The 10,657-nt window shown below is 39.9% G+C and overlaps 1 protein-coding gene across 1 annotated transcript in view; it reads right to left on the bottom strand.

Annotated features, from left to right (window-relative positions):
- The window catches only part of SERPINB2 (serpin peptidase inhibitor, clade B (ovalbumin), member 2), a 13,400-nt gene extending 3,171 nt beyond the window's left edge, over window positions 1–10,229 (bottom strand). Inside the window, exons 1-5 of the mRNA XM_012645284.1 lie at window positions 10,180–10,229; window positions 6,315–6,491; window positions 2,932–3,051; window positions 1,286–1,414; window positions 662–779 (exon numbers count right to left, since the gene is read on the bottom strand). Of these exons, the coding sequence (XP_012500738.1) occupies window positions 662–779; window positions 1,286–1,414; window positions 2,932–3,051; window positions 6,315–6,482 (535 nt within the window). The 5' untranslated portion in view covers window positions 6,483–6,491; window positions 10,180–10,229. The remainder of the gene's footprint in view (window positions 1–661; window positions 780–1,285; window positions 1,415–2,931; window positions 3,052–6,314; window positions 6,492–10,179) is intronic.
- Window positions 10,230–10,657: the final 428 nt, after the last annotated feature.

Genomic DNA, 10,657 nt, shown 5'->3' with positions numbered 1-10,657 from the left:
GCACCATCCGAGGGATGGACACGCTTGAAACTCGGACTTGGGGTGCGGGGGGCAAGGGCAACATATGTAACCTAAACATCTGTACCCCCATAATATGCTGAAATAAAAAAAAAGAGAAATAGTTCACTTATAATGAGTACCTGCTCTGCAGTATTTCAACCACTAAAATACCTTATTTTGTTTAATCCTCACAACTACTTTATTAGGTGGGTGTTATTAGTGTCATTTTTCATAAAAGGACATCATGGTGAGAGAGGTGAGCAATGTTCCCAAGCTTACAATGTTGGCAAACTTGCAAAAATTCTGCCTCCACAGCCTACCACTCTCTGATATGGCTGACAGATATCAGATTCTAATAAAAAGATCACCGTGGTCCCAGCTTCGATATATTCATTTAATGTGTCCATTCAACATATTAACTAAGCATTAAAATTTTAGGTTAGTATTTAGGTCTACTAGGTCTTCTATTAGTGGGTCTCAGTTATTTTTTTTTCTCATTTAAAACATCACTCAGCTAAACAGACATACATTTAGATTAACCAAAGTAACTAAAGTTTGACAAATTGTAAGGGGAGGAGACCTAAGTTCAAGGATGGTTTAATAAAATAGTTCAGAGTTTTCTAAATGGAAAGAAGAAAAGAAAGTATTTCCTTGGTTTTACCTTTGGTTTCAGTCTCCACCCAGGAATTAATCTTTTTTCTGGCTGCTTCTGCACATTCTAGGAAGTCAACTGCCTGGGGTTCTGCAGAGTAATATTTCTTACAGAGTTGCATGAATTCCTTTAAAGCAACAAATGCCAACAGTTACATACAACATACACTGAACAGGCCATGGTGTAATTGCAGATTACAGGAGGACTAGGGTCAGGGTAGGGGTGGAGGTTGGCTGTGCTGGGGGTGGCTGAGGGAAGGAAATAGTGCAGATTACAAATGCTGCATTGACCCCCTTCCCCACATTCCAGCCCCAACACTGTCCACCCGTTTGCACTCTTTTCATTATAGACACTGAACAAGAGGAAAGTAATTTGGCTTGGGGGATAGTGTCTCGGGAAAACAGTTGTGTTCCTTGTCCTGATTTATTACTCTGCAATTGGGACATTTGCAACAGGAAGAGGAAGCACCCACAGAGGGGAGGAAGCGACAGCTGTGACCTGAGTCCAGCCTTTGGGAGCCAGTGTGGAATTCTGACTCCGCTTGTATGAATGGCAGACTTGTAGAGAATGGCTTTGAAAGTGAACTCATTGCTGGTTTGGAGCCCAGCCATTTCAATTACAGGTTTCGCTTACTTCCTTGAATCTTGCAGACTTCTCTCCAAACAGCTTATTGGCACTTTCCAATAAATAACTCCCTGTGGATGCATTGATGGCAGAGCTGATAGAGCGGAAGGATGAATGGATTTTATCTCCAGCTTGTGCCTTAAACAGAAAGAAGGGATTCTCAGTATATAACACAGGACTACCAAGACATTTCTTCAGTGATGATAATATTTTCTCAATATAACAGTAAAATATTGTTTTAATGCATTCTCTCTCTCTCTCTCAGTACTTTAGAGGAATCTTTGAGGAAGTGATTTTGATAAAGATATAGTACATTAAAACTAAGATAAATTTTAATTTGTTTCAAATTTTGCTGTGTCTATGGATTGGATTTAAGCAGGAGGTAACCAACAGCCTAGAAGAAAGACTCCTTTTCAGTTTCTTAAACTTCAAGGTCTCTAAGGAATTTTTATTATAAGGTCTGGGAATCTAATGTGCAGCAAGTTGATTTTAGTTAATAACACTGTATTCTTTACTTGAAATTTGCAAAGAGTATATTTTGTGTCCTCACTACACACACAGACAAATGGTAACTAATCGTAGTGATGGATGTGTTAGTTTGACTGTGGTAATCATTTCATAGTGCATCAGTATATCAAATCATCACATTGTACACGTTGAATATATACAATTTTTGTCAGTTATACCTGAATACATCTGGGGGAGACAATGTTACCTTAGCAATGGCCTAGCAAAGGTCAAAAAGTTTCTATAGGTACCCATTTTATGGAGTAGCCTATGTAGTAGAAAACATGGGTTTTGGAAAACCACAAAAGTGAATGGGGATCCAATCCTCAACCGGCAGTTTGTAAGCACTAGGGCAGAGATAGGGCTTACGGAGCCCTCCAGATGGGCTGCTGGGTGCTGCAGGAGAGGGCCTCTGTCTTGCAGGGCTCCTCTCCCCCTCCTCTGGTCTGTACTTCCCTGTGTGATGGTAGACGGAGCATCAGGGTACCCAGGAAGGAAGCTTTGGGAGATTCCATTGTCTACCTCATGAGGATGACTATAGAAGTTGGTTTCCAACAGGAGCACATCTAGACCCAGTTTCCATAATTTAGCTGACATTTAAGGAAATGGAGTATTGAGGAAAGGTATTACTGCCTGAGATAGATAATAGATAGATACAGATATAGAAAGAGGATAGGTAGATAAGATATAGAAATGATGGATGGGTGGATGGATGGATAGAGGGAGAGAGAGACATATCTGAGCATCAGTGGCCTCTCATGCAGTCTTTGGGCATGGCCTTCCCCATTTCTCAGTTATTTGTCACTCCCTACCCTCTGTGCTCTGGAAATCATCATCCATACATGTGTTTTCTGGGAGTCTTCACCATGGTTTTAGAACAAACCCACATACCCAACTTACAGCAGACAGGCGTGACGGAATTTAGAAACAGCCTTGTTCTAAAAGTCACAAAGTCTGGATTCTGGCCTGGCTCTGCCCTTCATTATAGGTATGAGCCTAGAGTATTTTCTTAATGACTCGGAGTCTTAGTTTTCTTTCTGTGAATGGGGAGGTTGTACAAAGTTCCTTTCCATTCTAACACTGTGACTTTAAGACACAAGATTCTAGAAACAAAATACAAAAGAAATATGAGCAAATGAGTCAGATACCTGTAAAATAGCATCAGGATAAGTCTCCTTCTGGATCTGCTGCATGAATTTACAACCGGTGAAGTTCTCTGGGGTCACTGGGGTGACTTCACGGACTCCGACTTTGTTAAACTGAAACACCTACAATCCCAATTACAGACAGTGGTTACACTTTCCTGCTGAATTACTGAATTTTAAAAAGCAATGGTGGGGGAGGGGGCAAGGGCAACATACGTAACCTAGACATCTGTACCCCCATAATATGCTGAAATAAAAAAAAAAAAACAAGCAATGGCTACCAGGTACCTCTAAGTGTCTGGTTTCCTGCCTTTGTGTATGGGGAAGAAGCATAAATTGTCTTGAAAAAAATGCCAGTATTTTGAAGAAAGTAATAAGGTTAACTCAAAACCTTGTGCCTCTTTCTCTCTTTTCAGTGGCCTGATACACAAAATATACTTCTAATCTGTCAAAAACTACATGCCAAAGTCAGCTAAGCCTAAAAACAGGTCGCTCAATATTAACAGGGCTCACCTAAAATATTTACACATACCACATTCACACACAGAGAGAAATTAATGTCCATAAGGGGGGATAAGTTACAGGGGTCTGAAGACAGCATGGATCTCTTTATATTATAAGTGGGCAGTTTCAGCTGACACAGCGACGCTGGCAGGTGAAGACCGGCCCCCGGAAGCTGCCTCAGGCCCCTTCCCCACAACACTATCACCCGCCCAGCCGATCTTCTGGTCACAGCACCTGCAGGCTGTCCCTTGTCCCTGCCACCAGCTGTCCCCACCTCCAACATCCTTGGGACCCACTGGTCCCGTGGCACTTCCCTGTGGGGGCCGTGGTGAGGGGCAGCTGATCTGGTGAGTGGGTTGGGGGTTGGGGCTCTGCTAATGAGGGAAGAGGAGCCTTGTCCAGCCAGCTGGTGAATTTCTGAGCTGGAGGGAGAGGTGTTAGGGTTTGTGGGGACTTTCTCTGCTCTTTGAGTCATACATTGTAAGCCCTGCCTAATATTCTCTGAAAAGAAGCAGCCCTACCCCACCCTCACGTGAGGAAAGACTATTTCCTGCAACAGCTTCTCTGGTTTTCCTCCCTTCCGAGGAAATGGACCCTTAAATCAGGGTTCTCGCAGGTAGCACGAAAGCCTTCCTGATCGCTGTAAAATCGCTCAGGGACACAGAGCTCCCTGCAGGAGGGGGGATGCGAGGTGATCCCAGTCCTTGCTAAGGCCACAGAGAAAACAGTGAGGCAGGCACGCTGCCCAAAGAGGCAGTTTGGCCTGCACAGGTCTTTTGCCTCACCCTAAACATGAGAACTGGCACACTAATCTCGCATGGGCTTGTGCTCTTTAGGAGTTTATACCTTCTATTTATTCTTTTCTCTCACTGCAACTATAATACGGGTAATAGCTGCACCAATTCCCAACTGTGTGGCCCCTTTTGTCCTAATTTCCTCATCTGTAAAATGAGTATGCTAATCAAAGCACCTACCTCATAGGATTTTGTATTATGTAAGGTAAATTCACATGAAGTTCTTGGAAAGGTGCCTGGCTAAAGCACTAGTAAGTATTAGCTATTATTACAACTATGCTACTAACTGTTTTACGTATCATCTCTAATCTTCACAACTGTCTTCCAGGTTATACATTTTCATTCCTACTTTATAAACAAGAAAACTGAGGTGCAGAGGGTTTCAATGCTGTTACTCACACGCCTAGTAAGTGGCGTGTGAGTAAGTGGCAAAGCCATGACTCCAACACAGATAAGCCTGTCCCTAAAGCCTATACTTCTTCCTCCAAGCCAAGGAACTTCTCTTTCTTATTATTCAGGAAGCAATCAAATTAGTATTTGAATTTTAAAATCTGTACATGCAGCAGAGTTATAAAAAGCCTATATAAAAGCCTTGCATAGTCTTCAGTGCTTAAGGCACTTTCTAGGTACAGAAAATCTATCTTGTGTCTGGAGTGACCAATAAGTTAAATTTCCTTTAGTATTGCAATCAAGTTTTTTACTTTAACAACCCAGAGAACTTCATTTAGCATTTGCCCTGAAAATAGATTGCTTCTGATTCCTTTACATTAAAAATAATTTAAGACCCCCGAAGTTTTCTAAAGTTTTCATGACAGTTTACTGTCTTTAGCTTTTAAAGCAAAAAATAATAATAATTCTAAAGAAGAAGGAGTATTACAAAATGCTGCTGGTATCAGAGAGTTGAGCAATTGAAGTTTGTTGTAAGTCTCCGTGTTTAAACTGTCACAAACACAGAAAGTGATTCATCCACCCCTGTCCTCCTGCAGTGAGATTGGCCAATGCTCTGTGAAACTTCAAACTCCGAATGAGGTCCACCTTTCATGGGTCACTGTGTGTCCGGAGAGGACATGTATGTACTCAGGTACAATTCTCATGGGAACCTAGAAACCAGCTGGCGGCATTTTGGTGTGACCAAAAGCACAATGTGTGCTTGTACTTAAAGCATTCAATTTTAATATTTGTGTGTATGTGAATGCAAAGGAATTTTAATTATATTATAACCATGTCCAGGTCACTGACCTAGGAGATAACATAGATCATAAGAATTTTACATATGCTGAACAAAAGCCCTGACACTGTTACAGTGTGCAGTGTGTAAGTTCAGCATGTTCTCAAGGCCCTAGACTTAGTAGAGACGTTCCCTCACTGGGTCTGTGTCCGTTCACCAAGGAAGGCAGGCAGAGGCCTTGATACAGAAATGCATCGCAGTGCTGTTCCACACCCTGTCCACCTTGATTCTAACACTGGCCATACACAATGCCGAGCTCCATTTTGTTGATGGGACCTCATGGGCTTGATAATATGGTGAGGTGCTCTGAAGCTACATCACTATTCATGCATCTCTGTGAGTGCAGTGACCACAGCCCTGGTACATTGTTTTCTTTTTGCAACACACTGTTCACGTCATTAGGAGTAATTCTTTAATAGAAATAGGGAGCAAACACACCATGGTGGCAGAGCAATGAGAAGCCTGAGCTAGGAGTTAGGAAACAGTGGAGGCTTCATGCACACTGCCAGTGTTCTCACCTGTAAAATGATATCTGTCTTAAAACTGAATGAGATAATGGGTGCAAAATGCTCAGTGTGAAAAATAAGAACATTATATTATTAAAATTTACGATGTTGTCACCATTAACTACTTACAGGCTATTCAACTCCTGTATACCTTTGGCATCTGCAGTTGAGGGTTTCTGTGGTTTGGCTGTTTTACAGATTTGAGTTAAAGGAATTCACGTTCCAAGGGCTGGTGCTTTATTAGCAGGTGATGATTGCTGACCTCATTAGTCAAAATGTTCTGAGCGTAAAACATTTCCACAATTCAGTTTAGGAACCACTCAGTCCTAAAGTGGAGCTTTAACTCAAACTCACCTTGGCCATCTGGTCTTCAGTGTTGCCCCTGGAGCCCATGTAGACCATGGCCATGGTGGATGAAATGCCCCATGGAGAGAAGAAGAGGTTCTGGGTGGGGTTTACTTGCACCAGATGCTTGAAGAAATTGAGGGCGAAGATTGTGTTTGCCACATAAAGCTCTTCCATTGTTTCAATCTAGAAGGAAAGTGAAGAAGAAAAAACCAGCTATATAAAAGATGATGTAACATTTTGGGTTAGGTCAGCAGAGTAGGACAGGCTGTACTTTGTATAGGGTTGAGGTTCCCTCTCCCTTCCTCCTCATGGGACAATGTGAGGTAGGGCAGGGACGATTTCATGGTCATGTGATCTGTGTAGCCTTAAAGGGCCCTATGCTCAGCTCTCCTATCACTGTCTTGAAATTCTTAATAGTTTTAAACAAGAGGTCCACATTTCCATTTTGCATGGGACACTATATCCTGACATACAGAGAACAGTCATATGATGAGTAGGGACATTCTATGGCACTCCATAGAATAACTGATAATAACAGCAGTAATGAAAAATAGTAGCAGGAGTAGGAATTAAAGTCAGGTGGGGCAATGCTCTCAACCTCGGTGCTGCAGCAACAAACACACTGCACACCCAACACACACACACACACACACACACAGATACGCACATATCCAAGTATATGCCACATTCATACACATTCTTCTTGGCTCCAGTTGAGATGATCAATTTCCTTTCAAGTTCCCTGCCATTCTAGGAGTGGCTCAGACTCACTGTTTGAGGGTTTATACTTCACTGAGCCCCTACTCCCAAACCCCTGCCCTACACATACTGCACATACCACAGCCTTTTTGTAAAAGGACTTCCTATGTTGGGGAGTTTATTACTGGGAGTACTAGAAGGGCCCCCTTCTTCTGCCACCCCACCCCCCCAGGCAGGAAGTCAATGCCAGGCGGGACTGCAGGGATAATCCCAGTTATATGGATCACATACATACACCAACTTATCAACTATCTGAAAATAAATGACAGACACACCTTCCACAACCCTAGGCTCTGCATACAACTGAATGCTTGGACATACCCAAGGTGTGTGTGTGTGTGTGTGTGTGTGTGTGTGTGTGTTGTTGGTACTGGCCAATGCTCATCTTTCTAGCTGTATGTTGTGCTTTCATCATAGCTTGAAACATACCTTATAATTAACAAAATACAAAAATATGCCAATGAACGGTGATACTCATCATCCCTCAGGAAACCTCCCTGTGACAGTGGCTTCCCAGAACTGGAGAGTGGCTGGGGAAAGTCCCCCAAGATGAAGCACGTTCTGTAGCTGTTGTCTTGACTGTTTACAGCTGCGGTTTCACTTAGCAGGGCTTCCCAAAAAGGATCAGCTGTCACTTATTTCTCTAATCTACGGGTGTCTTGTGTAAACCCTTGGTTCAAGGATTTTTCTAAGAAAGTAATTGGAATGTGTAAATTTCTCATTTGAAATAAGACCTGATTGTACTTTACCGAGACAAAAAATAGTTATTTAAATAAAATTTGTTCCTGAAACTCTTCCACGTCCTTTTGTCTCCTGATTTAATCTTTATAAGATCTGTACGAGGCAGATATATTTATCTCTGTTTTATAGTTTATATCCTTATACTCAGAGAGGTTAAGTAATTTGTATAAGGTCACACAGCTCATATGTAACAGAGCAGGGATTTAAGCTCTGGTCTGCCTAAGGAAGTCCACTCTTTTGAATGTCTCACACTGCCTCACTTGCTGATGCATACCTTCACTATGCTGTATAAGAGTTTAAGTAAGTTGTAGTGTGAGAAATCCTAGAAAGAGAGAAATAAAAAGAGAAAAGTAGCAACTCTGTAATCCTACTAGAAGGCTTAGTAAGTTTAAAAAATCACTATTTCTTTTCTTTTGCTTCATCATAGGCACTAGATTAACTTGAGTGGTTCAGAAATGTGTTTCCTCTTCCTTCCACAATTTAAAATTGTCTTTGTAGCTAATTAGACTTAGTGTATGGGTTTTCAAAATTAATTATCTCAATACCATTTGAAAAGGAACTGAATATTAATAACATAAATAAAATATTTCTCTATCCCTATGTGAAAAATGTAAATAAGAGATCAGAGCCAAGAAAGTAAATTTAGGCTTCTCCCATACCTAATTCTATGTAACCATCTGCATAGTTACTTTGACACTAAGAAAAATTTAAGTGTCAAGACGAACTATCAGAAAGAGCTGTTAATACTAAATTAGGATTTAAGGTATTGTATAAAGACAAATTAATAAGAACAGAATCAAATTGTCCTAGATGCATTTACTTTTTTTAAAAAACTGAATTCTATTTTTAAATGAAGTGCAATTAATTGCATTGAACATAAAAATAATATTTGATGTCTATATGGCAGTTACCAAATTCCTTCAGCTCCTTTTTTGTTTAATTTGCATAATTACTTATGCAGTAAAGCTTAACAATTTCTGTTATACAAATGAAAATTTGAAGATGTAGATTGCACGGCTAGTTCATTTCAGAAGCCTAGACCAGATCCCAGCCTTCTGATTCCAAGTCTAGTGTTTTCCTATAAATTTTTCAAATATTAACAAGTTTTGAGAGGTTCTTAATTTTAGAAATCTATGAAGCATGCATGTACAGTGTTTCCTGATTCTCATACAAGGCCATGACTGTGTTGGATAAATACCTACCAAGACAATGCAAAATTAAAGTCATGGAGTGATGTGAAATACCACAGCCTTCCAGAACAGGTACACTGTAATTTCTTAACACTATAATAAGTTATACAACCTCATCAACTTCCAAATATTATGCTCCTAATTAATGTTTAATATTATCTTTGGGAAGAATGGCAATGGAATGGGAAGGGAAATCATATGCAGGGCTGGGCTCCCTGATGCTTGTGTTGGTTCCTGCAACACAAGTTGACAAATACACCACTGAAACTTGGCACAGGTAATGAAGAATTTGGGAGGCGCCACCAGGAACACTGCCACTGTACCTCTTCCCATTGGCCCTGGATGTTAGATGGGAGTTTCCTATAGCATGTAAAACAATCTTTTTTTTTTTGCAACTAGACTACAAATATTTTGAAATTGACCACAAAAATAAATGAGAACTAAGATAAAACAATAGTTTCAAGGAAACATCTCATCAAAATTTGCTACATTTTCCACCCACAGAATTAAAAACAGTATCTTTTAGTTGATGACTTTCATAATGAATAAGTTATCTCTTTATGACATATTAAATTATTTATTGAACCATACTTGAGTCAACCCAATAGCTAGTTTGGCTGATTTTTCTCTTTCATTAAATTGATCCATTATTGAACTAAATTCAATAAAAAATATTCTTGTTTTGCATGGACCCAACCCAAATTACTGCTTAATTTCTGCAGTTTATGATTGCGTATTTAGCAAACTGAGTCCTTTTTTCTTTTTATTAATATACAATGTGTAGATTATTTTCAATTGCTTAAATGAAAATATTTTAATTTATCTAGCTATTTCCATCAAATTCAGCATCAAAACAGTAGCTAGTATAGAATATATATATTTTAACCTGTTCAGTAAAGTTGACATCACCATTTGAATGTACATTTTGTTTTGGTTAATACTACATAAGGCATTGGCTGGCTTCTGAGTTTCAAAATTAAGCCTTACTATAAATTTAATACAAATCTTGAACTAAAATGTTCTCAATTAAACAAACAACTAAACAAGAAAACACTTAATTTTTACTCACCCTCTACAAACATCCCACAACTTAATTTTCAATATATTAATACCAACATAAAAGAGGAGAAAAAATGAAATCATATTTCCCATAGAGAAGGCCATAGAAATCACTGAAATACCTCGTTATTCTCTGAGTTGCCGTCTGACAAGAAATGCTCCTCTGAGAGTTGTTACAGTTCAGACACGGTAATGACGGGGTTTATAAAGCTCTGCCCCTCCCACACAGCATTTCTCTCTCTCTCTTTTTTAATCAATATCCTTTGAGTGATTCAACGTTTTACTCAGAAAGACATCATTAGAAGAGAAACGCTTATTTGTAAAGACATAGTTTGAGAAATTTGTTGGGAGGATGACATGACTCAGAAACTTAAGAATTTGTCAATATCTACATATGCCTGTCAAAGTTAGCTAAAACTCCTCAAGCCCAGTTTCAAGACTTTCCCTGCTATCCCTCAAGGATAGTATCAAATTCCACTATACTCCTACCTTTGAACAGCCACGGCCTGAGGGTTCTTTCCGATTTAAAGACAATGGGATCTTTTCTCTATTTTGAGTCTAGGCAGACTCCAGTGACCTTTTGGGCAAGGGAAGGAAGAG

This window comes from Propithecus coquereli, unplaced genomic scaffold, assembly GCF_000956105.1.
Source record: "Propithecus coquereli isolate 6110/MARCELLA unplaced genomic scaffold, Pcoq_1.0 Scaffold229, whole genome shotgun sequence".
NCBI classification, from domain to species: domain Eukaryota; kingdom Metazoa; phylum Chordata; class Mammalia; order Primates; family Indriidae; genus Propithecus; species Propithecus coquereli.
This window is presented reverse-complemented; position numbering and strand designations above follow the sequence as displayed.